Raw genomic sequence first — 27,030 nt, 5'->3', positions numbered from 1 at the left:
GAGAAGAGATTAGTAAAGATCAATTAATTGTGAACATTCCACTTAATTATTCTCCAAAAAATAAATCTGAAAGATAGAGGAAGAAAAAGTTGGTTTCTGCCCTCATTTTCTTTCCGTTTCTCGCCTTGACTTTTGCTGTGCTCTCTCACCTTTCTCTGTGATAGTGATATAGTGCTGTCCAGAGAGTGTTGTGTAGAACGGTGTTAAATGCCCAAAGAAAATTCAGCAGTTTCTTTTCAGGTTCATTGTAAACTGGGGGTGGGGAGGAGAGAGAAATCTCTGTTCCAATCCAAAAACATAAAAGTGCAGAGTTTCTTTTACAGAGAAAAAACATACAAATAAATGGAAGGCATGGCCCACAGAATGCAACAGCATTTCATGCTCTGGCATTAAACTGCTCTACTTTATAAGGCTATGTTTCCACTAGATCATTTAGCAATGTAGCTTGACGCCTTGACACGCTGTAGTTCCATGACTGAAAAATTTGTCTTATATAGATTAAAGCACTATACTGACCCCTTTTACGTCGTAACTTCTATCTCACAAATCTAAATATCTCACTGGCACTCCTTAGACCCAAGATCCTCTTCTCCAAATATTTGTTTAATTCTACCTATGCCCCACTGATCTTATGAGGAACTCAGAGAGGCTTACCTAAGGTTCTCAGGTAATCTCATATCCAGGCACCTTGGAGGAGCAACCCAACTTTTATTCAAACAGTTTTGTGATATGATATATAATGGCCATTCATAACCAATATTCTTCCCCTCCCCCCGGTTTTGTAAAGTTGTCTTATGCTGCAGTCTTGAAGTTGGCATTCAGCTGACTGACAAGCTTTAGGGAGCAGCATACGTACTACTTGGCTGATGGAGTCGGAGGGTCATTGGTAGAATGGCACTTACACTGCCCAGGACACGGTATGGTAATATGGTGTGGTATGCCCACAGAAAGCTCCATGTGTGTAGATGCCCTGCCAGCAATGTGCCACCACTGGTGGGAGCTGAAATGAGGTGTTTCTGTGGCATTTGAGGTGAGGCCATGATTTCACATGATCCTAAGCCCCCATTACCACCCCAAGCAGGTCCCAAAACCTAGTGTCAGCTTTGTAGATCTTTTTAGCCAAGGCGAACTTATCTATCACTCTTCGCCATCTAGCTGATATTCACCATGGAAGGTGAGCATTTCCCATTTGCTTCTCTTCTGTTTTTATTTTATTTTTCACCTTTGCAGGTCACCCTATAATATACATTCCCAGGGTAGCTAACACAGTAAAAAAAAATTAAAAGCTACAACAATAAAATGGATTTATTCAATAAAATGTGATTCAATAAAAGCGCTAAAACAACCTGAAGTTAAATTCAAGAACAGGGCAGAGAATAAAACATCAGTGCTAAAAATATATTTAAGAGCTAACAGCAGGCATTAAAAGATTTAAAAGTCCTGGGAAAATAAAAATACATCTGCCTGGCACCAAAAATACATTAGAATAGACACCAGGTGAACCCTTCTGATGAGTACTTCCTCAGGCAGGGTGCCGCCACTGAAGAGGCCCTTTCAACAACAGAAGCTTTGCCCCTTGCTTGATGGATCGCCCAACAGAAGGCATCGGCTGATGTTCTCAAGGTGTAGGTAGATGCATGTGAAAAGAAGCAGTCATAGAATATAACAACAACAACAACAACAACAACAACAACAACAATAATGATAAATAATTTATTTGTACCCCGCCCATCTAGCTGGGTTTCCCCAGCCACTCTGGGCAGCTTCCAACAAAGATTAAAAATATATTAAAATGTCACACATTAAAAACTTCCCTAAACAGGAATCGTAGAGTTGGAAGGGACCACGAGGGCCATCTGGTCCTGCAATAGGGGACCAGATGCAATGCAGGAATCTTTAGCCCAATGTGGGGCCAGAATCCATGACCCTGAGATTAAGAGTGTCATGCTCTACCGGCTGAGCCCTTCACGTACACGGTTGCAAGCCCATGAGGAGACTTGAAGGTCAGACACTTTGTATTGGGCCCGGAAATGGACAGGAAGCCAGATAAAAGCACTCACATAGCCAGTTCCAGTTAGCATATTCTGAACCAACTGAGCTTTTTCAAAGGGAGCTGCATGTTACCAGGTCATGGGTAACTGAATTCGTCTCTGACTGTGGTTTTTTTTTACTCATTTGCCTTCACTATTGAGTTTTGCCCCTCTCCTTTAGTCATTTTTTGTTTAACCAAAATAAAAATTGAAATCTTCCCCGCCCCCTTGCTTGGTGCATCTCCTTTTTTGTGTTCTTGAACATTTCTTTGTCCAGTTTTATCATTGATCCTGAAAGCTAGGATTGGAAGTTCTGGGAATTTTATTGAAATTAAACCACCTGCTTGGCATTAGGGCTTGTAATCGGGGTATGCTGGCTTTGCCCATTTTTACTTCATCTCTATCTCTCCCACCACTGTCAAGTATCCTGCCATTTTCTGAGGACAAACTGAAAGCTAACAGTAAGAGGTTTGGAAGAAGGGAGCAATGGATTGGGGGGGGGGAGAGAAGCAGAAAACCTTGATTAGAAAGTATAATTTAATAGAATGTGTATTGAACCAAATGTATTGATTAATGTGGAGGATATAGTACTTATATTGATTCAAACTAGAGATTTAGTACTAAAAGCTGTAAGCCAAAAAGCTGTTGCAGATTGCTACAAAAGTCAGTTTAATGCTGTCCTTGAGAATGCCTTCACAAAGAAATTCTTCTAATGTTTGAGGAGTAGGTAGAATGCTGTATATGTCAGTTTGATCCCGGAGGGTTTTATTTTGTACTCTAATAGCTGTTACGAGCCTACATTATATCCAAGGAGTAATTTTCCTTAGGGTTGCCTGGCTCGCTTTGTGTCAATATTCTAGCATTTTAAGTCACGTACAGTATATGCTTCTGGGAACAGCGCAGGAGCCAGCCAGACTCATAATGGTCTGCATTCATTAATAAAGGCAGAAGCTTCTGTCCCTCCATTGCCCACTACAGGGATGCCTCCCTGGTCTTTTGGGACCTGTACAGACACATTTAAAGAAAGCTTTATTTTGAGTGGGCAGGAGATGAAATGCAGGACTTGGAGGCATTTCCTAAGTCAGCTATATGCCCGAGCACAGAGGTGACCTTAATGGGTCAGAGAAGAATGCAGGTCAAAAGACTTATTATCCAGCCTGTTGGAAACCAATTGCTTTTGGTGTGCGTGTGTGTGTGTGTGTTTTTAAAAAAGTGGTGCTTAAAGGTTAGTAATGTAGAAATCTGTTTTACAACCTGAAACTGTATTGGAATGCCGTGGGCTTACAGAAAAGGGGGAGAAAGCAGGAACGGGGCTTAGTTTTTAAATGTACATTTCCCATCAATTTTAAAATGTTAGTATACCATAATTAGTTAATCAGTGATGATTGATTACTGGTGTTCACTTTCTTGAATTAAGGAAAGAGAAAAGCATGCTGCTGTGATTCTGACACCATCTGTTGAACAATAATGTCCCCATTTAATCTTTCTATTTCTTTATTTGTAATCTGCTTTTCAGAAACAATTGCATTCATTTCATTCAGCTTCGAAATGTCTCATTTAAATTGAATGCAACAGCACTTCACGTTTGGGATTCTAATGGGGTATTGGAATAAGGGGGAGTTTTTTTCATGGTAGATTTTTTCCCCTAGCACTCTGTTTCTCTTTCTCAGATTGCTTTCTGTAAGAATTTAGTTCAGGTAAATACAACAGGGTGGAGAGGAGACTTCAAACAGTTGCTGGGGGAAAAACCCTGCTTTTTCACTGTTGCAGTGAAAGCTGTGGAACTCAGCGACAAAACACAAGAACGCTTCCCAAGTTCACTGAAATGGACACAGCCCAAGTATTTGAAGCACTAAGCTGCCAATTGTGGATTTAACATCAGCTTCTGAAACCTAAAAGGGTTGAATAGATTATCATATGAATGTTAAGTTCCACTGATATCACAGAGCAAGTGCCCATGGAAAGTTAGTACCGTATTTTGCACCCCATAGGACGCTCCGGCCCATAGGACGCACCTAGTTTTTTTTGGGGGGGAATAAAGAAAAAAAATTTAATTCCCCCCCCCTCAGGTGCGGGGCTGGAAGAACCAGGTCGGGGAACAGTGGGAAGGCACGCTCTGCCTCCCCGCTGTCCCCCGAGCTTGTGGGGCTGGCGATGGGCAGAGCTGTGCTGATCCCGGGACGGCAGGCAGCTCTGCGCGGCCACCGGGAGTGGGGCGGAGCTTCGCCCCCGGCTCCCGGTGGCCGTGCAGAGCTGCGCTGATCCCGGGACTGCAGGCAGCTCTGTGCCGCCATCCAGAGGGGGCGGGACTTAGCGCCCCGCTTGGGATGGCGGCGCAGAGCTGCGCTGGTCCCAGGACCGCAGGCAGCTCTGCACGGCCACCGGGAGTGGGGCGGAGCTTCTCCCCCGGCTCCCGGTGGCCAGGCGGAGCTGCGCTTGTCCCAGGACCGCAGGCAGCTCTGCACGGCCACTGGGAGCGGGGCGGAGCTTCTCCCCCGGCTCCCGGTGGCCGGGCAGAGCTGCGCTCGTCCCAGGACCGCAGGCAGCTCTGCGTCGCCATCCGGAGCGGGGCGGAGCTTCGCCCCCCGGGCGCAGAGCTGCACTGGTCCCAGGACAGCAGGCAGCTCTGCGCGGCCACCGGGAGCGGGGCGGAGCTTCGCCCCCGGCTCCCGGTGGCCACGCAGAGCTGCGCTGATCCCGGGACTGCAGGCAGCTCTGCGCAACCCTCGGAGCCGGTCTCCCGAGGGTTGCGCAGAGCTTCCTGAAGCCTGGAGAGCGAGAGGGGTCGGTGCGCACCGACCCCCCTCTCTCTCTCCAGGCTTCAGCGAAAGCCTGCATTCGCCCCATAATACGCAGGCACATTTCCCCTTCATTTTTGGAGGGGGGAAAGTGCGTCTTATGGGGCGAAAAATACGGTATTTTAGAATCTGTGGCATGTGACATATGCTGACATCACATTGTTCCGTGGAATGCAAGGATCCTTGAACTCTATGGCTTCATTTTTGTTGTTAGGAAATAATTAAAAGCAAAAACAAAGCCCTAACTTTCTATTACTGTATTTTTGCCATTGCACCTCAATTTCTGCATACAGCATTCTTTTGCAAAGCAAGATTACGTGTGTGTGTTTGTGTGACAAAAGACAAAGCACAAAAAACATCAATTCCGATCCTGGAAAAGAATATAAATTCTAATCCAGTTTTCTTCTTCAAACTGACAAAATCTACAAAAAAGCTGAAAGAGCTCCCAGTATCAAACTTTCTCAGCAATATACAACACAGATATATAAACACTGAGGTAATAGGATTGAGATTTCAAAAATTTGCTGAATTTTATATCTTATTTAGATGAGAATTTTTGCTTTGCCCTTTTAATGCACACGCATCACTCAGGGTGCCTTAGAGTGGCAACATGGGCAATAATAATAGAGTGGCAATATGGGAAGGAGAATGAACTCGGGAAAATTACTTAGTACTGCATGCTTTCCAGAAGATCAATTTTAAAAAACATCTGCCTCAAATATACTGTATGTCCTGTAAAGGGCAAATTCCATTCTCAGAGTTACACAGAAGCTCTTAACTCTAATATTGGTTCTCCCTGTGCACTGAAAACTCCCATGTTCATGTCAACAGGAGCTCCATCTTTCGATTTCCCCACTTGTGTTAGCTCCTATTGTCATGGAAGTGGGAGTCCAGAGCACATGGAAAGAGGAGGATATCAGAGCTCAGATCTGCTGGGTGGATAATAGAGGAAAATTTTGTCCTAAATTTTTAAACACAACCTTCTTTATATAAAAAAACACCCTTAAACCAAAACCTCCAGCAGTTCATAACTGGGATTAATGGTTGCAATTTTCAGTCGCTTATACATGGTGTCTTCAAGTAGACAACTTTTTTGTTTTTTTGTTTTGTTTATGGCAGAATATAATGTAGCTCTCTGTGGGATTAAAGAATTTTTCTCCTTCCCTTACCTCTTTCCTCCCATCTTTCACCTTTTTGTCTCATAAATGTTATATCTGCACTATACTCAAAAACAGCCTTTCTCCCTAGGCAGGTATTTCTTTCTAGTCCATTGATGCTCTAAAAAAATGCAAAGAGGTTGCACATCCTTGTAGTCTCAAGTATTTAGGGAGGCTGCTCAAGGTACATGTTTGCGTCTTTGCTTAATTAGCAATTTTTCTCGCTGCTGCTTCTCTCTGAGTTTCTGTCTCCATGTTCTCTTGAGAATCTTGTTGTGCAGCAGGCCATATTGGCTATGGAGCACCACAGCAGGGCTCAGCAGAGAGTAATCCCATGGTTTCTTTTATATCTTCCACATTAATGCCTCCATGCTCTTTTTTTTTAATGAAAAATAATTGTGATTTGGAACATCGGAGGGTGCCTTATAATGGGCCATAAACCCATTTTGCTCAATATTGTCTACACTGACTGGCAGTAGCCCTCCAGGATTTCAGACAGGGGGTGTGCCCAGCCCGACTCGGAGGTGCCAGGGATTGAGTTTGTGCATGCAAAGCAGATGATCTACCCCTATGCCACACCCCTTCCCCTTTTGAGTGCTGATCAGAGATCCAGTCCAATGCCCTGCAATGCAGGAATCTCAACTAATGCATCATGGCCATCCAACCTCTGTTTATAAACCTTCAAGGAAGGAAAGTTCACTACCTCTCATGGTAGTATGTTCCACTGTTGAACAGCTCTTAACCATCAGAAATTTCTTCCTGATGTTTATTGGGAATCTCCTTTCTTGTGGTCTACTAAGATCCCTAGATCCTGTTCACATATATTACTGTTAAGCCAGGTGCCCAGCATCTTGTATTTGTGCAGCAGGTTCCTCTTGCCTAAGTGTCCCTATTGAAATTCATTTTGTTAGTTTGGGCCTAGATCTCCAAGCTGTTAAGGTCATATTGAATACTGATTCCATCTTCTGTGGCATTGGCTGCCACTCCCAGTTTGGTGCCACTTGCAAATTGCATGAGCATCCCCTCAATTCCTGCATCCAAGTTATTTACAAAAGCACTGAACATTAAGGGGCCCTGGACAGAACCCTGCAGTTCTGTCACTTTGTTCCAGGATGACGAGGAAGCATGCCCATAAGGCTTTGTTTCCAGACCCTTTATCACCTTGATCACCCTCCTCTGTACATGTTCCAGCTTGTTAATATACTTTTGAAGGCCTACATTATGGTGAGACTCTTGCTGCTCAGTTTTGCCATCAATGCAATGCAACAAACAAAGTCTGCCCCGTTGCTTGGGCAGTACATTCCCATCGCCTCATTCTATCCCATTCAGAGTGAGGGCAATCCAAGGAAGTTATTTACCAACATTAACATTCTCAAGTAGTGAAATCTGATGGGCCGCATGGTGCCATGACCTGTGATTCCCGATTGGCCAGGATCATACAGTGAAAAAGAAAAAAGGCCTAAATATACACCGAAGCGGCAATATAATGGGGTCTGGGAACAGGTAGGCGGGTGGTGGGGAAATAAGCCTAATGCAGGGGCAGGGGCAGGTTTCAGGTTTTTGTTCAATTTTGCATCCCTCAAAAATCCAGTTTTACCTAGAACATGTTCAAGCATGCAAATTCATTCAGTACAGCATTATACATTTATGCTTCAGAGAAAATTCTACTAAAGTATTTCAGATTCTGAACATGGTTGTTCCTCACATTGCCTTTAAGAAGATTATAACTTGATTGTTTGAGTCATCTGGACCTACCTGCCTCGTAGGGAGCACCGAACGATGTAAGATGTGAGCAGATTAATAGGATATCATCAGGCATATGGAAACACATACTCTGGTGTTGTCTTGGTCACCTGGATTTGAACACATTTCAGACATTACCGTAATGAGCACATTTCTGTCACACTAAATCAGGAAAGTTATATTCTTAGTTATATTCAGTTTAAAGACAGGCGTTATTGGTCATAATAGCCACTATTTGCAGATCTTATCTGTCATTGTTTTACAGCATTTTGATACATGTTGATTGATGTGGGAAATGCTATGCATGAAATCAAATGGTCTTGGGTTTGCTTTTCTGCTTTTTAACCTTTTAGATTGTTAGTCGGCAGGCAGAACCCTTGTTGAGGTATTGCAGCGACTAGTACACTGTGCAACTCAGTCCTAAACATGGGTGAAATTCAGCCTTATGATACATTGGGTATATGCAACATGGGGAATAAAATCCACTCTCACAGTAAAACTATCCTCCCCACATGCTGCACACATACACCCTAAATCAATTCTGGGGGCTACCCCAACCCTCTAGAGCAAGTTGAGGGAGGAGTGGGTGAGAAATCCTATTGTGCAAGCAGGCCACTTTCCACACACTGAAGGCCCACCTTCAATTCCCATACAGTTACTCCCATAAAGTTCAGTGGGATTTACTCCCTACTAAGTACCTGTAGGATGCTTGGGTGTAGCGTTCGGTGGTGTCACAAATATTGAGTCATATACGAATAAGTTCTGTCTTCCTTCAGGATTCTTCTCAAACTTTCGATTTGTCCTTAGACTCACTTGCCACGTACTACTGGCCTCTTGAAAAGATACCTAGGGAGACAGCCACACAAAGAACTATTATACTGAGATTTGTCCTAGGCTCAGCTGCAACATACCAGTGGCCTTCTGAAAAGATACTTATGAAGATATTAAACACAAAACAGCTAGCATACTAAAATTTGCCACCAGCGGATGGATCTGTAAGCATTCTCACAAAAGGAAGGCCCATGCCACATTCACTGGCAATCACCCCCAGATGTCTGCATGGTCTGTTGGTGTTTTCTGCATTATAGGCCCAAACCAACATATTCACCAATGGCCATTTCGGGAAGTACTGCCTTGGACTTTGACCTAATGTACTTTGAAGTGCATAAGATGAAGATTATAGAAATGATTCCAGTGTGCAATACAGTGGTACCTCGGGTTACATACACTTCAGGTTACAGACTCTGCTAACCCAGAAATAGTACCTCGGTTTAAGAACTTTGCTTCAGGATGAGAACAGAAATCGTGCTCCAGCAGTGTGGCAGCAGCAGCAGCGGGAGGCCCCATTAGCTAAAGTGGTGCTTCAGGTTAAGAACAGTTTCAGGTTAAGAATGGACCTCCGGAACGAATTAAGTACTTAACCCGAGGTACCACTGTACAAAGCAACATCGAAGTGTGTATAATAGGCCACTTAACACAGTGACGTGCATTGCAGCCATATGTTCTTATTGCGCCCGTGCTTTGTTTCCTTGGCTGTACAGTAACCACATATCTCCTTTTTTTCTTGCAGAATCATACAATGACCCAACATAGCAGTTAGTGCAAGGCCCAGTTCTTCAGGAACCGATTCTTTGCGGGACAAGAAATAAAAGGGAACATGTTTAACTCTTTGCACGAGACTTTCATTGTTAATGTATATTATTCAGAAACATTGTATTGTACCATAAAACTTGTATTATCAAAACTGTTGGATGTTCATGTGTTTGAACTTTTGAGCACCGGAGAGACTTCTTGTATATAAAGTGTTGCACATGTATTATGTTGTCTGATACTAAAATGGTCTTATAAAGACAAGTGGACTTGGGCCCTATTCAAGCAGGATTAAAAGAAGAATAACGTATAAAGGGAAAAAAGGCTTAAGACAAATGTTATTTTCAAGGAAGAAACAGGAGAAAAAAACTAATACATTAAAACCCTATTTGGCTTTCCTTTTATTACAGCTTATGTCTACAATTTCTCTTTTGGTATACAAGCAAATGAATTCAAGAGTATTTTTATTGTTGAAGATACTTGCAAAAGTAAAAATAAATAAAAACGAACCGATTCTCTCCAAACTGACCCCCCAGCTGAATATGGCCTGTATATATATTTGTAAGCCTTGCGATATGACAGATAGCATTACCATATATGCAATAGTTGTTATGTAGATTGTCAAAGAAACTTTTCCCCCCCCTGGATACCATTTGAAGCTTTTGAGTGTTCAAGACTTTTCCTTAATGACGTCACATGGCCAAATTTTTGAATCAGTTGAACTAACATGTATGTTACTGTTATTAATGTTTACTCTGCGGTCTGAACCTGGAGATTACTGGAATGGTTTTCCAAGAGGAAATAAATTCAGTTTACCATTACATTACAGCGTGGCTGTGCTTTTTGTCCCAGATACAAACAAACCTGCTCTCCTTTTGCAACTTAATTTTGACTCGTAAATAAACAAATTATTTTCCCCTTTACATCACACAGGATCCCAGAAATCAGGCTCTTACTGCATCTCAAGCTCTAGTTTAAATTTGTTATTGTTTAAGATGTATATTTCTTTAGAAAAATACCAGGATTGTTTATTATTCATTTTGGTTTTGGAAATATTAAATCAAGAAATCAGATTGGATCAAAAAATAAATGGAATATCCCTAGGAGAGAAAATATATAAAATAAGGGCATTTGCAGATGATTTAGTTTTAATGGTGGAAAACCCAAAGGAAAGTTTAGCAAAGGCTCTAGAAAAAATGGGAAACTTTGGAAGGGTAACAGGTTTTGCCTTGAATAAATAAAAAATGAAATTAATGGTAAAAAACATGGGAGATCAAGAGAAAAAGGAACTGGTAGAAAAATTTGGATTACAAATTGTAAAAAAAGTGAAATATTTAGGTATACAAATAACAATGAAAAATATAAATTTGTTTGAAGATAATTATAAAAAAATTGGGAAGAAATAAAAAGAGAAATGGAAACTTGGACAAGATTGAAATTAACACTCTGGGGTAGAATTTCGGCTATTAAAATGAATATCTTACCAAAATTTCTGTTCCTTTTTCAAATGATTCCCATAATAGGTAAAGATGATTGTTTTTAAAAATGGAAAACGGACCTAACAAAGTTTATATGGCAAGGCAAAAAGCCACAGATCAAACATAAATTATTAACCGACATAAAAAAGCGGGGAGGTTTTGGACTCCCAGACCTGAGATTATATTACGATGCAGCATGCTTTACTTGGATTAAGGATTGGATCAAATTGGATAACAGTGACATTCTGGATTTGGAGGGATGGAACAACAGATATGGTTGGCATGACTATCTAATTTATAACAAAGTGGCAGTTCATAAAGAATTTCTAAGCCACGTAATTAGAAATGCATTATACAAGGTCTGAGTGAGACATAGAAGGTTGTTAGAACCAAAAACCCCATGGTGGGTCTCACCGCTAGAAGTAATATCGGTTAAAAGGATAAATATTATAGGAAGAATGGCAACATACCAGCAGCTCCTAAAGGAAGAACAGGGCCAATTACAATATCACCAAATTGCACAAATATTCAACCAGGATAAAGTAATAGGATTTGAAAAAGAAGAATCAAAATTACAAAAAGTATTACTACAAAACTCAAAAAAAATTATATCCCAAATGTATAATTTACTATTAGAATGGGAATTAAAGGATGAAGAAGTAAAAGAAGTCATGATTAAATGGGCATGTGATATAGGATATGTAATTCGGCTAGACCAATGGGAGAAATTATGGAAATATGATATTAAATTCACGGCATATTATACAATAAGAGAAAATTTTATGAAAATGGTGTACCAATGGTATTTAACTCCGGTAAAATTGGCAAAAATTTACAAACTAAAATCGAATACCTGTTGGAGATGTAAAAAAGAAATAGGAACAATGTTTCACATGTGGTGGGAATGCCGACCTATTAAACAATTCTGGAATGAAATCTATGAAGAACTCAAAAAGATGTTTAAAATATCTTTCAGTAAAAAACCGGAGGCATTCCTTTTAGGTTTAATTACAAATGATATCCCCGAAAATCAAAGGAAAGTATTCCTTTATGCAACAACAGCCGTCAGGATGCTTATAGCTAAAAACTGGAAAGGCAGAAAAATCCCATCAGTGAAAGATTGGCGAATTAAATTATGTAAATGCATAAATCTGGCAAGACTCACAGCTTACATAAGGGGACAATCGGACCAGAAATTATTAAAAGAATGGGGTTGTGCTAAACAGTATATGAAAAAACATTGTTCTGGAGTTAGTATATTGGTATGTAATGAATGGTGCTTTACAGGGTTAAAGAAAAAGAAAAATGGTGTAAAAAAATAAAAAGTACCAAGGTGGAAGTAATCTAATTAGACACAACAATACAGTAAGAGTAAATTTTCTGAGGTCTTAGAACAAGGGAAGGAAGTCAATTGGTGTTTATGTACGTAATGATACGGTTTTTTTTCTGTAGATGTGTGCTTTTTCGTTTTTGTTTAGTTTAGTTTTGTTTCCTTTGTTTTTTTTCCCCTTTTCCTTTTCTGTTTTTTTTCTTTTCTATATGTTCCGGGGATTTTTGTTTCTATAGTATTATTTTGGATTCAAAGTTTGTAATCTTTGTTATGATTCTGCATTGAAAATAAAAAAATTCTTTAAAAAAAGGAAAAATACCAGGATTGTCATGGTAAGTGATCTGAATCCAGAGCTTGCAAATGTCAATCTCCTAAACCAGGAGTGGAGAACCTGTGGCCCTCTAGATATTGTTGGGAGTTGGTGGCTTGGGCTGATGGCAGCCCAACATGGACAATGGATGATGGGAGTTGTAGTCCAACAACATCGGCATTACTCATTCCTGTCCTGAACTTTGTGATTGCCATTTGTCCAGTTTTTTAAAAAGTCTGGGTGTTTCTGTTTTACAGTGCAGTCCTAATGTGTTTACTCAGAAGAATTAAATTTCACTGAGGTCAGTGCATTTATTCGCCAGTAAGGATGGAAGAATCTGTCAAGTTCAGTTCTCTCAGTTGCTCATTCTCCAATCTTAAATTCGGTTTTCCATATTTTGCAGAAATAAAAAAAACAACCCACTTTTTTAATCCTCATCCACACTTTAGGACAAAGTTCACCTAATAAACAGTTTTATAAACAGTATCTACTTTTTGCAAGCAATTTTTCCTATTATAATGCATTTTTGTGTAAGTTTAATTAAGACCATCATTTTCACGCATACTTTCCTCTGATATATATATATACATTGGTTGGAGACCTGCATTGCAAAGTGCACATACTATTTTGGAAAGTGAGAGTTTGATAGATCTGGCTTTAACGGCATACTGAGTCGAATGTCTCCCCCAACAAGTATGCTTAGGATTGTAGCCTTTGCTTCCCCTTTCTCTCCTTTCAGTATTTCATGTTTCTATTTCAGCCTCAGACACTGTTGGAAGCTCGTGCGCTTAAATGATTATCTTATGAAGGGAGCGGTAGCCGGTTCTCCCCCCCCTCCCTCAAACAGAGGTGGCAACCCTGTTAAATTCCAGCCACAGCATTGACATGGACTCCTCTACCCTCCAGTCCCTTGTCCTCACTGCTGACAGAGATGGCAGTAGAGGACGTGGCCAGAGAGAGCGCTTCAGTGAGCACTCCAGCCTTACATTTCCTGTGGGGGATTGTTCAAAACCAGCCGAGAAGTGTTGCCGAAAACTGCATTAACCTGTTTGTCCCAAGTATGTGTAAAGGAAGGATGTACCATCAGGGTTTTGCTGTTGCTGCTGGTCCTCAGATATGCTGCTATGAATGTTCACCCCAAATCTATTCTCTGCATTTGTTGCACAGTGTTTCTGGAATCCTTATGCAGTGGTTAGAGCTATACAATGTGATACCACAAAGAGTGGCTGGCCTTTTCCTGTCAGGGTAGATTTTAAGTGTGATTTCCAGTTTGCTGAGTGTTACATTCTGAATCTCCACAGATGGGAGGGCTGGAAACAAAGTTTTCAAAATGCTTCTGCTTGCCAGAGATTTCAAGGAAAAAATGTGCCATGTTTCTTTCTCCAGCCTTGAGAATTTTAGGCATACGTTTGCCAAGAACACAAAAAAAAGAATATGGGATTTTAAAAAGTAGTCTAAGAAAATCTCATTTGTGCTGACAAAAGGATAAACATGGGCAACTGTGCATACACTGCAAGTACAATGCCAGCTTCTATTTATAATAACTCAGACACCCATTCCGCTTTCATTTCCATTAATATGTTACTCATCTCTGCCAAATTGGATCTGATTATGTCTTCTTTCTTCATGGCAGATACCTTTTGCAAAAGTGCAGGCATTTATTTCAGCCTTCATGTGTGAAAGCGGGACATATTGGTTAAAACTGTAAATAGCATGTTTTTCGTCAAGTTCAAGTATGTTAGAAATATTACACCCCACTGTGTTTGTGCCACTGAGTTGAGACAGATGGTAGCTGGGAAAGATGCAATCTTATAATCAAAAGCTAAAATATGTCAAAAATATGTTAGCAAGCAAAACATAGCATATTACTTGCTTCTTATGTCATGACAGCTTGCAAAACACGCAAGGTTGTTGAATTTCTAGTTATGTAAATACAGTAACACAGTAAACACAGCAACAGCAAATGTGATGGTAGCTTTGTGCATCGATTAGTCCTGCCTTTCAGGGCTAGGGAATAGAAGTCTTCTGGTCACATTCAACTCCTGGTTTGAAGAGCGAGTCACTCATATCAAATGCCTGAATCCATTTACCTTTCTCATTAGTTCCCGGTTTCTCGGTGATACCCTAAAAAGCTGTTTAAAGAGATTATGAAAGACATTCAACCTTCCCAATGAGGATTGAGTCTTCCATGGGGGCTTATCAGAGCATTTAGCAAACAGAACAAGATTGGGGTATCAGTTTGCAGAACCAGGAGGCGGGGAGGAGGGAGAAATACAGAGACTCCGTATAAATGTGCTTAGTCTCTGGCATGCTAGCTTCCCCAGTGGGTCACTGAAGCTAAAATGAGCCACCCTAATGAGAAGGGGGAAAGTAAAATTGTGCCAGCATCAAGGAGACCGGGGGGGGGGGAGAACAGGAGACATACATGCTGGATGCAAAGCAGGCCACAGGTTTATTGAACGAGAATGCCTGTTACTTGGCATAAAGAGTGGAAAGGCTAAGCAGAAGTCACTGCTCACAGGCTGTACCATTCAACCAGATTGCTAAATAAGGTTGTGAAGATAGGAGGAATGAATGAGGTGGACTTTGTTGGACTGCCCTCTGGTCCCCATAGTGGCTTAGCTGCTGCATAAGCCCCTTAAGGGAATTTACAAGGAGTTAACTCTCAGTTTTTCCAAACCATAGGCCCAGACACAAGCTAGGGACATAGGAAGTTGTGTTATACTGAGTCAGACCATCTAGTTTAGTTTAGTTAGGTAGGTAGGTAGGTAGTTAGGTAGTTAGTTAATAATATAATAATATATCCCACCCATCTGGCTGAGTTGCCCCAGCTACTCTGGGCAGCTTCTAACACATATAAAAACATAATAAAGCATCAAACGTTAATAGTAACAATCTGATCCAATAAAAAGTCAAACTAACTTTAAAATAAACAACCTATATCAAATAAAGCTATATTCAATCATCTATTAGAATCTAATAGTAATAGTTTGCACCAAGGAGGAGCAGCCTTTGGTCTTTCAAATTTCAGTGGGGCCATTCAAGCCTCACCTTACAATATTCTCCTTTATATACCTGCCAACACTAAGATTTCACTTCATGCCTCTGACAAAATGGGCCACAAAAGTCCATAAAAAAATCCACAAAGCTTGTGTCATAAATTTTTTTTTTAGTATTTTAGGTACCACACAATTGTTGACCATTTCTGCCATGAGAGACTAACACGGCTACCCTCTGCAAATACTTATTGACTCTTTAAAAGTGCTAGAACATTCTCCACTCAACTATAATCCTGTCACAAGGAATGCACTTGTCCTTTTGTTTTTATCCTGAGACACTGTCCTCAAGTAAGACGAGAAAGAGCTGTACCTTATATACCAACATATGACCCTCTATTTATATGAAGAATTAACAATTACTTCACACCTTGATTGAATACTTCCTTATTTAGATGTCACAACAGATTTTTGCAGCCTTCAGAGGGAAAGCTTTAGAAATGTTAATATTGTGACAGGCAAGACACCTAAAAGCAAATGACTCATAATTGGCGACAATTAGAAATAACTTGGTATGAAAACAGACTATTACTTGCCACAGTGTGCTGGGGCTGGGAGGGTGAGCTTGCATCTCAGGTAATGCGAAGGACTCCATGGAAAGATCTTGGCCACACAGACAAGAATATAACATTGATTCCACTCTAATGCATTCCTTCATACATTACTGCTCTATTATCGTTCAAGGGGCCTTTACGCTTTACTGGCAAATGGAACATTCTCTCTGCGATGTTCCTTTCACTGAGTTGCCGGGATAATGGAAGATGAGCAAACAAAATCAGGCATGTTATCCTTCTACTCATAATGGGCACAAGCTTATTTATTCAAATGGTCTAAACATTCCATTGAACCTGAAGTTTGAATAAACCAACATACAATGTACGTAAGATTACTTAGAAACAGTCTTATATAGAAGAGATAGAGCTGATTCCAAATGAGAAAACTTCAGACAATTAAGGTTCAAATCGTAAAGACTTTATGATAAGTGTGCAGTTTCAGTGGATTTGCAAGACCACTGTTTGGAATCCTAAGACATTTATAGGAAAGTATTTCATAGACCGGTAGCTGGATGCTGTGCATGTTCCTAAATTTAGACTACAATTCTAGGCCGGTTTACTCAGAAGTCACCTGTGCTCAATGGGAATTACTCCAAGTGTGCATAGAATTGTAGCCTTAGTGCCTTAGGCAACCATTAAATAGTTAGTAAAAAGATAAGAGGACAAGATTCTGCCTTTATGTTTCTTTCATGATGCCAAGATTTCAACTTTACTGTTAATCTTACTTAGACAGACACATGCACACACCAAAAGTCAAAATTCTTATTTTGATACCAATTCTTCATTTGTCCAAAATGCTTGTGATCTCATTTGCTATGATCAGCAATTTCCTACATCACTGAAGTTCTTCTACTGGATCCCTCAATATGATTTTAAATCAAAGAAATACAGTAATTATTCAGTGACTGCAAAGAACTCTGTTTCACAGGATACATTTTTACAGGACTTTTAAATATAATTTATGAATATTTGCAAGCATAATAATTGTCTTTTCTGCTGACATTTTCAAAGCGACACTGTGATTTGTTGGGTCTCCAGAGAGTCTGAGTACAAAACTGATAATTATATTAAATATACATAGACAATAAAGAGTGTGTTTACATAACTATGCCCATAAATATCTGATTGAACAGTCATTGTTCTCAAACCCCTTTTAAGCAGCTCTCTGAGGAATCCAGTTCTAATGACATGATGGTTTAAAAGATGTTGCTCAGTCTTGTTCCATATTTAATTAACTTTCCTTTTTTAAACTTGTGATGATGGAGACAATAACAAATAGCTCTGAAAAGAGAGATGGCTTTGAAACATGAGTGAGAACTTGTCGTGCTTTGTACACCATACGCCAAAGGAAATTTGTATGGAAGAGCAGGCGGCACAAGCCTGCCAAACTCCGTGGGGAGTCAATTACTAGATCATGTGATAGAAATAATAATGATAATAGTAGTAGTAGTAGTAGTAGTAGTAGTAGTAGTAGCATTACAATATTAAATACCAAAATGAAGAACGTAGCACTAGGGTGTGGGTAGAAAGATTCAAAAGATATGTAGTACCCACTTGGAACTTCTCTTGGGTCATCTTTGAAACGCCTCCTATTTATTTCAATGGATCTTGCAGAAGGAATGTGTCACTCGTTTCAACATCAGATGGTTACGGGGAGTGTTACAAATCCAGAGTATTTTTTGCTGAGATTGTGTGTAAATAAGATCAGAGAGGCATGCACAGCAAGGGAGAGGTTGCTGTCAGATCTGTGTACTGCTAGCCTTTGTGACCTGGAGGCTGTCAGAGAATAGACAATGAAGGTATGTTATCCCTGTCTGGGTATGATTGCAGATCAGGGCCACCTGCTGAAGCTGGTCACAAAGTACTCCATGCCACAGACGCCACTTGTACCTCCAGCTGCAGCAGATGATCCAGACGTGCCCCAAATTGTGCAGCTACCCCTTTAGGGGAGATGCAACCTCTTCCAGAAGAGGTTGAACCTCAGCCATCTCATCTAGGGAACCACCCACTAACAGTGCCTCAGTCTTATCTGGATTTGCTTTCATTCAGTCCCTTACTGAAGCCAGACATTGATCCAGCACATCCAATGCCTCACCTGCAGATGCCACACAGCTCTATTTCTCTTCTACATCAGCATACTGATAACACTGGGCACCAGTTCTTTGGAAGACGCCAATCAGCGGTTTCATACAGATGCTGAACAGCAATGGGGAAAAGCTTGACCCTTGTGGAACCCCACATCAAAGGCTCCACAGTATTCGCCAAGCACCACTCTCTGGAGTTGGCCATCTAAAAATGACTGGAATCACTGCAAAGCAGCGGTGCCCAGTTTCAATTCAGAATACTGTTCTAGGAGGATACTTTGTCAATGGTGTCGCATGCTACTGAGAGGGGGGGAAAGAATCAACACGGTCATACTCCTTTCCCTCTCTCCTAACCAAAACAGTTTCTGTTCCAAATCCCAGTTAAAGTGTGTCTAGAAAATCAGCCTCATCTAAGAGATCCTGAAGCTGGTTAGTAACTTACCAGTTCAAGAACCTTGCCCAAGAAAGGGACATTCACAACTGTATGATAGTTATCTAAACATTTCAGCTCCAGGGAGGATTTATGAAGAAGTGGCCTTCCCATCACCTTTAGGCATGCAGTGACCACTTCCTCTGATAAAGAAGCATGAATCACATCCCTGATCCAAGTGGCCATCTCCTTGCTAGTTTTTATCAACTACAAGGGACAAGGGTCCAGAGAACATGTGCGTATCTGCACCAATCCAAGAGCCTTGTCCAAGTCCTCGAGCCATACCAACCGAAATTCAGCCAATGAAACAGGAGTAGGCAGTGTTCCAGATAGCTCTTGAGATTCACCTGCTGTACAATCAGAGTGAAGTAGTTTCTATGTTGTTTCACTTTCAATTGATGGCAATAATGAACAGTTTGGAAAGGTTTGTAGGTTTTATGCAAGGCTTTCCCCCCCTGGCCAGAACTGTTCTGGCACCTCTCAGGCAGGTGCCATTGCCATTATAAAAGAACAAGGGAGGTGTTCATGGTGAGTTCTGGCACCTCTTTTTCTCGAAAAATAGCCCTGGTTTTATGTATTGTAATGTTGCCGATCTCTAGGAATGCTAGAAAATGTGGAATTAGTCAGAAAGCTAGCTAGAAACTATTCTGAGAACAACATTACTAATTGTCACCATGCTTTGGGGATTTTTATATCTAAGGCTGCACTCCTATACAGTGGTACCTCGGGTTAAGTACTTAATTCGTTCTGGAGGTCCGTTCTTAACCTGAAGCTGTTCTTAGCCTGAACCACCACTTTAGCTAATGGGGCCTCCTGCCACCGCTGCACCGCCGGAGCACGATTTCTGTTCTCATCCTGAAGCAAAGTTCTTAACCCAAGGTACTATTTCTGGGTTAGCAGAGTCTGTAACCTGAAGCGTATGTAACCTGAAGCGTATGTAACCCGAGGTACCACTGTACTAAAGGAAAATTTCAACGCAAGAACAGAAAACCAACCCAATCCTAGGAAAGCACAAATGAACAGGAGGCACTAGATGCCCGATACATTAGGGGAGAATTGTTGCTAAAGATGCATCCCCAAAGAAGGTTGTGTTTGAAAACACACTTGCCAAGGAATCAATCTTATTTTAAGGGCTTTCCCCCCCCCCTCCAATCCTATACATATACAGTGGTACCTCGTTGTTAATTCATTCTTAATTCATTCTGGAGGTCCGTTCTTAACCTGAAACTGTTCTTAACCTGAGGTACCACTTTAGCTGCTGGGGCCCTCTGCTGCCGCCGCACGATTTCTGTTCTCATCTTGAAGCAAAGTTCTTAATCCGAGGTACTATTTCTGGGTTAGCAGACTCTATAACCTGAAGCATCTGTAACCTGAAGCATCTGTAACCTGACGTACCACTGTACACATAAACAAGAAAAGCTTGAGCTGTCCAAGTAAGTCATTGTAGACTCACTGAAAATAACTAATATTGGATGGCTATCACCCTTAAGTTTTATGAGGCCTTGGCTAGTCAATGCCAGAACACCTTAACATTTATATTACAGATTTGGGTCACTAAGCTATGTTTGTGAGGACCCAAGGTTTTGTTTACTGACCAGTATTTTATTTCCTGAGCAATATTTATTTGGAAAAACCCCACAGCACTGTGATATTAAACAGCCAGTAAATACCTGTGTTTGGCCTATTCGCAGTAGCGTTTGTTTTGTCTGAATCTCAGGTTTTTGCCCAACATGTAATTTATTGTGTTTCTGCCTCCTGTGTGTCCATTGCGAAGTCATTTGTTTCCTGTTTCTCCTTGGGGGATTCACCACTTGCTCATTTTGCCCAGCATTTATATGAGCCATGTTGTCTCTTGTCCTTAGTGTCACACATATATTGATGACTTTCATATTGACTGTGTTCAAAGCCTTGTGCATCCCCCATTGAAAAGTTCACGATACTTTGCACCAGTGTCATCTCTGCTCCCGTTATTGGTCTGCCTGACTGCAAATGCACTTAAGAATTAGTTTTATTAATATGTCCAGGGAAGCAATTCCATCAGCAGCCCCCTCCCCTGTTGGTCTATGTTGCAGAAAATATATAAGTTTTCCTTGAAAAAAGCGTGCCAGTCCTAGAAACAATCATGTTTGCCATTGGTGTCCACAGATAGCTTATTGTGATTAAGAAAAGAAGGGGCTGCTCAGGAATGCAAGGAGCTGCTTCATCACCAAAGACGATGCGCTCCGCCTTGCTCAAAGGATGCTTGCTGAAATCTCATGAGGAAGGAGAGCTCAAAATCACTTGTCACTTCAAAAAAAAAAAAAAAAGAATTGCCCATGAAGAATTGAAACGTGTGGATTATTTGGACAAAACATAGTTCTGTGTGCCTCGTTTTGTCTGTATCATTGCTGTAATTCTTAAAAACTTTATTCTTTTTTTAAAAAAAGAAAAAGTATTTCAATTTAGCTATCCCAAGAATTTGAGTGTGGTATAGTGGTTAAGAGTGGTAGACTCGTAATCTAGTGAACCGGGTCCGCGTCCCCGCTCCTCCACATACAGCTGCTGGGTGACCTTGGGCCAGTCACACTTCTTTGAAGTCTCTCAGCCCCACTCACCTCACAGAGTGTTTGTTGTGGGGGAGGAAGGGAAAGGAGAATGTTAGCCACTTTGAGACTCCTTTGGGTAGTGATAAAGCGGGATATCAAATCCAAACTCCTACTCCTCCTCCTCTTCTTCTTCAGGCAGGGACCAACAGCTTTCAACATCTTTTTAGTAATGCTTTTGGCCCATTGAAAATGTCTCCACATGCAAAGTACTTCCTGAGGGTTGCCACCGCAAACACGAACTTGTGCAGCCCCATGGAATCCGGGTGTGGGAAGAGAACACTAGTATACCTGCCAACCAGAATGTTGCTATAGAATATCTGAGAGGGCTGCTTTATAGCTGGGGGGGGGGGATAAAGATCTAGAAAGGACGGTTGCTCCCTCCATGGCCTGCTTGAGAGCATCCCAGAGACACCTTTCCCAGCCACTGCTGTAAACAAGATGCTGTATTAGATTGGACCCAGCCAGATAATTCTTAAGTTCTGAATTCCATTATTAATCTTTAATAGCAGATATTCTGGGGGCTTATATCTATTATATCTTAGCCACTTTTGAGAGCTGTGTTCTCATGAAGTGATGTTTTAGGAAAGGAGAGACGAAAAATTGTCACAGCACAACAGATGTACAGAATAATACAAGAAGTTGCTTTGGAGACAAAGGCTATTTATACCAGCTGGAAAGATGAAGTTCTAAAAGACTCACCTAAATGCTAGAGTAGAAAATAATCCATAATCCATAGTTTTGGGACCACCACCAAGAAGATCCTGTCTCTTGCACATGCCAACCAAACTGAACGTAACAGAAGCAGATATGCTGCAGAAACATGATTACTTTTCTTAAAGTGGTAATTAAGATTTCTCATTCATCTATCTGTAAATGGAGGATTGACTTAACAAAACAATCCTGTATAAACTAGTATTCAGTGACCAGACACCATCAGATGATTGGCTCTGTAGTAGTCTGGGATGAAGCTCACTAAAAGAGCTTTAATAATTGGCAGACAAGAAGTAAAGGTTAGGTTCAAGTGCTAACAAAATATTTCCCGAGGAAGACCGGTGAGGAACATACCAATGCAAGAGTCACAACCAGAAAAAGCAGCATACCCATTACTAAAGCAAATTTATTTGAGTTGTGAGCCATAGCTCATAGCCTTTGAAAAGTTTGGGAGTAAAGTAAAAAAAAAAAGTCTCCGGAAATCATTAGATGAGAAAGGAAAAAAATGGCATAAAAGAAGACCAAGCATTAAGAGCCAGCTGTAAGCAATGTAAGATCGGGCCCCAAAGAGGAAATGGACTGGAGCAAGAATACAGCCAAGGACGAGATGAAAGGAGAAGGCCAGTTACAAGAGAAGAGATATTACGAGGTTCTTCCAAGACTCTTGCTTTAGGTGACACCCTGGCTTTTATTTTGCTAAGAATTTTCATGCACAATCCCAGTGCAACCACCAGCTGAGATCTTCCAAAGTGTTCTGAATATAGAAATGTGGAACTCAGCTGCCTGCCTTGGTTCCCTGCCTATCAGCTTCCTACAGGAACGAAAGTGTTCATGCAAAAAAGGGTTTTAGCCAATTTCAACAGGGAAGTCTTGATCAAACCACTTCTCTACCACCACTCTCAAATGATGAAAATGGGAACCAGATATTTGCATATGCCTCTATACACAGCATCAAGATGGAACTTGTTTTCTTCCTGTTTGGGGAATAATGTTAACCCAAGAAATACACTAGGAATTAATGCAACATACTCAGCTATGGTTGCAAAGATCTGGGTAGCAACTAGCAAGCAACTCATCTAGTTGCTCAACAAGACTCCAGAGCAGCGCTAGGGAACCTGTGGCCCTCCAGATGTTGTTGGACTACAGTTCCCATCTTCCCTGACTACTGGTAATGCTGACTGATATGGATGGGCGTCAGAGTACAACCACCTCTGGGGATGGTACAGGTTTCCCATCCCTCTTCTAAAAGTAAAATAAAAAGTAATTTAAGAGTAGCTGGCAAGAAATGAAAACTTGTCCATAAGTTTGTATGGGCAGCCTTACACACAACGGATTTCAGTGCAATATTCAAGTGTCCATTTCAGCTCCCAAATAGCCCTGAAGAGTTGAAGCGTAAAAACCTCAGGGCTATGCTCTGCAAAGTCTGGCCTTGCAACCTGGGACCAACCTGGGCACTTTTTACAAGCAAGGTGAAAGTTCACCGAAAGCAACAACAATACAAGAGATTCCACTGCAGTGGGCTTTGATTCGGCGTTCTATTGTGAATGCCATCCACTGACTCGCATGAGCAAGATTGTACACTGCATCGTTGATTGTTCTATGCCCCTGTGCTGGAGTGTTATATGTTTAAATAATTTGAAGTTAATTAAGAGTATTGGCTTGGAACTAAATCAGGAAACTTACACATCTGTGCTCACATCCTGGAACAGAGGTGTCTTAAAAAGTGCCGCAAGCAATGTACTTTAGTTTATACCCTATTTAAAAGTGTGTGTGTGTGTGTGTGTGTGTGTGTGTTTCCTTTGCTTAATGGGCAGGAATATAGCTTTAAGAAAACTTATTTGAGTTCTAATTCATGCTTTTAAAAACCCCTTACAATTAAATTTTTATCTAAACATTCCTATTTTCTGGGAGATCTTGTCCACTGTTCCAAATACTAAAACCTCAAACGTTAGGTGAATAAAATGTGGGATGCCAATTGACAACAGCTTGAGTTCCCTCTAAATCTCCAGTGCCTTCAGCATGATATTTTAGCTTTGTATTAAAATTGGCTTCACTGGAGTCCTCTCAGGGTAGGTGGACGATTTCTTACCCTTTGTTTGAATCAGACATGTTATGATTTAAATCCACACTGCAAATTGACTTTGATCACACCTTTCAGATGCCTTTCCCCTACGCAACTTACTGATGTCAGCACCCGCCAGAGATTTGGCTAAAACAAGCAAAAAATATCCAGTTTGAGTTTGTAAATATTAGGCAAATTCATATTTAACATGGGATAAAAAAATACCGTATAACACATGTCATGTTTCCATAATTTCTTGGAAAATGTATAATTACTTTAATAAACTAATGAGAATAGTTGCAGTCTGTACAATGGATCTTTAAACCCATAGCAATCACTGTGATATAACACCATATAAGAATGGTGCAGATTCAACATCTGACTAATAATAATAACAACAATAATTTTATTATTTGTCTCCCGCCCATCTGGTTGAGTTCCCCCAGCCACTCTAGTACATAATAAGTAAATATTAGCAAGAATAAAATTAATAATAATAGTTCTCTGTAATATTTATTGTCATTCCTATTACAAATATAATGGAAATGATTAAGCCATTGCTGTAGGATACAGTGGCAACTTGGGTTACATACACTTCAGGTTACAGACTCCGCTAACCCAGAAATAATGCTTCAGGTTAAGAACTTTGCTTCAGGATGAGAACAGAAATCCTGCTCCGACGGCGCGGCAGCAGCAGGAGGCCCCATTAGCTAAAGTGGTGCTTCAGGTTAAGAACAGTTTCAGGTTAAGAACGGACCTCCGGAACGAATTAAGTACTTAACCCGAGGTACCACTAATTTTAACTCATGTAACAGCTTGATAAGGATGGTACATCTCCATGTTCGCATTTTCCAAAATACACTGACTCCCGTGATTAAGGAACACCAATTGAAAGTGGTCTAGGAATATACAATCACCTTCTCTACCTCTGTATTCTATGTATTCCTCTAACATTAACCTTCTATTCCAACCCAGAATCTTCAATTCTGTTGCTTGTTTATTATTATTTATTAGAGTGATTTATACCCCACCTTTCAAACAAGTTCTCTGGAGGGCTTATAAAGTTGGAAACTACAATAAAAATGCAACAAGCCAATACAAAATGCATGCAAAACCCCACCACTGCCTTGCTCTCACCTCGTTTCTCTAGATGCCTGCCTCATCACAGTGAAATGCCTTCCATCTCAACATCTCTTTGCCTTTATCTGTCTCAATGTAGGAATATTAAAAACACGGGCCCCCCACCATAAGAATATAAGCACATGAGAAGAGCCCGGCTGGATCAGGCCAAAGTCCTGTACCCTGTTTTCACAAAGGCCCACAAGCAAGAGCTGAAGGCCACTTTCCAAGGCTAAGCCACCTTGATTAGCCCTGCCTGTTCCCCTCTTTTTGGCTTCTTTTCCTTCAGTTGCAGTCTGTGAGAGCAGGACCCGTTTTCCATTTCCATGACTGATTGCTACAGGAGCAATATCAACAACATTAGGCAGGCACCCTCACTACACTGTTTTAGATGTCTGCTAAAAACTTTTTTGATTTCAAAAAAACCTCTCCAAGTATATAAACTAGAATTGGGGCTTTTACATTTTGTTGGTTTTACATGCGTATTATTGATAATTATTTTATATACACCACTTAGAGCTTTTTTATTTTTCGTTTTCAAGCAGTTTACAAACTTTCCCAAAGAAAAAACAAAACAACAAAACCTGATCATTGTATCTTATTGCACTGGCTCTAAGTGATGGGAGAAGAGGGCATGGGATTGCAATGGTTCCACTCTTACCTGCAGGGTCAGTTTTTTTCTGCTCCACCCCCTGGAAGATGGTCCATGAGGTCCTGTTCTGCCCCCCCCCCCCGTGCTATTCAACATCTAAACAAAGCTACTGGGCATGTTCTTTAGGAGTTCCATGCCACCAATATGCAGCTGGCACTGTTCCATTTTTCTCCTTGTCATTGGAGCGGTGTCTGGCTGCCACGATGGGATGGATGAGGGTGGATAAATTGGAACTGCATCCCAATAAGGCAGAGATGCTGTAGTTTGGTGGTTCCTGGGTCCAGGAATTAGGAAGAGAGCCTGCTCTCGGTGGGATTTTGCTTGCTCCTTGCAGGAACAAGCAGGCGTGTAGTCTGGGGATCCTCAGTGAGAACACCTTGTTACTGGAGACACACAGGTATATTCAACAGGACAGAGTTGTCTTCTCCAGCTCCAGCTGCTCCTGTACAGGAATAGCTTGGCCACAGTGCTGCAAACACTGATAATAGCTCATCTGGGTTACTCAGATGCTTAGGGCTGCCCTTGAAGACAACTCAGAAATTGCAGCTGGTGCAAAATGCACCAGCCAGCTTGTATTTTGAGCAGAAACAGGTTGATAATACTCATGTTTTTGGAAGATGAAGGAAGAGAAATTAAGCCTGACATTTGCGTGGGAGGAGGAGTGAATCATCCCTTTGCCCACACAGCTAAACTTTAGGTAAACTTATTACCTGACACTCTAGGAGGAGGACACAGGAATGAGTGTGTGCTGGTGAAACAAAACAATCCTTGTCTTAGTCTTGCACTTCTCTTCATTTTCCCTTTCCAGCCCACAGCTATTCCAGACAGAGGAGAGAAGGTAGATACTAGAGGTGGTCTTCAGTGCTAGTCCTACTCAGAGTAGATTCATTGGAGTTAATGGGCATGACTAATTAAGGTTCATGAATTTCAATGGGTCCACTCAGAGTAGGACTTAATTGAATAGAACCCTAGGTTCCTATCGCCCCACAATCAGACTGACCCACAGGAAAATTAGTTGCCGTCCACCCAGGCGCTCAACTCAAAATCCACAGGTATTCATCTTTCATTTCCATTGAAGCTCTCTTTGGATGCTGCTTGGTTATATCCCATTGGGAGATTGCTGTTTTACAGGATTGTTTCTAGGTCTGCGGTTTTAATGCTGCTTATTGCCATTGCCACAACATTGCAGAATAAGATTCCAACTTGCAATAAACCATTTCTGGATTCCTTCCAGCAGTGAGCAACAACAAAAGATGGAATGGGAGGAAAGAGCCAGTGCTGATCTGGCGGCAGCCAGTGGTCCCTCAGTGGCACTGATCTGACTAGTATTTCATGTAAGGA

General features: G+C 41.1%; 2 protein-coding genes across 20 annotated transcripts in view; one reads left to right on the top strand and one right to left on the bottom strand.

Annotated features, from left to right (window-relative positions):
* ZNF521 (zinc finger protein 521) overlaps positions 1-10,139 on the top strand; it is a 305,760-nt gene extending 295,621 nt beyond the window's left edge. For all 9 annotated transcript variants that reach the window (XM_082234759.1, XM_082234755.1, XM_082234753.1 and 6 more), the window contains one exon: positions 9,299-10,139. In XM_082234759.1, the coding sequence (XP_082090885.1) occupies positions 9,299-9,328 (30 nt within the window). In that variant the 3' untranslated portion in view covers positions 9,329-10,139. The remainder of the gene's footprint in view (positions 1-9,298) is intronic.
* The window catches only part of LOC309539063 (uncharacterized protein), a 164,030-nt gene that overhangs the window by 30,307 nt on the left and 106,693 nt on the right, over positions 1-27,030 (bottom strand). For 6 of the 11 annotated variants that reach the window (XR_014222641.1, XR_014222642.1, XR_014222644.1 and 3 more), the window contains one exon: positions 6,368-8,574. Coding sequence is in view for 2 of the 11 variants with exons in the window: in XM_082234870.1 (XP_082090996.1) it covers positions 7,886-7,890; positions 8,427-8,574 (153 nt within the window). In the remaining 9 variants the exon portion in view is untranslated. Of the gene's footprint in view, positions 1-343; positions 1,618-6,367; positions 8,575-27,030 lie in introns of those variants that run through there. The other 5 variants (XR_014222638.1, XM_082234869.1, XR_014222639.1 and 2 more) reach the window with 4 other exon arrangements.

This window comes from Podarcis vaucheri (genome assembly GCF_965113315.1).
Source record: "Podarcis vaucheri genome assembly, chromosome: 8".
NCBI lineage: Eukaryota > Metazoa > Chordata > Lepidosauria > Squamata > Lacertidae > Podarcis > Podarcis vaucheri.
This window is presented reverse-complemented; position numbering and strand designations above follow the sequence as displayed.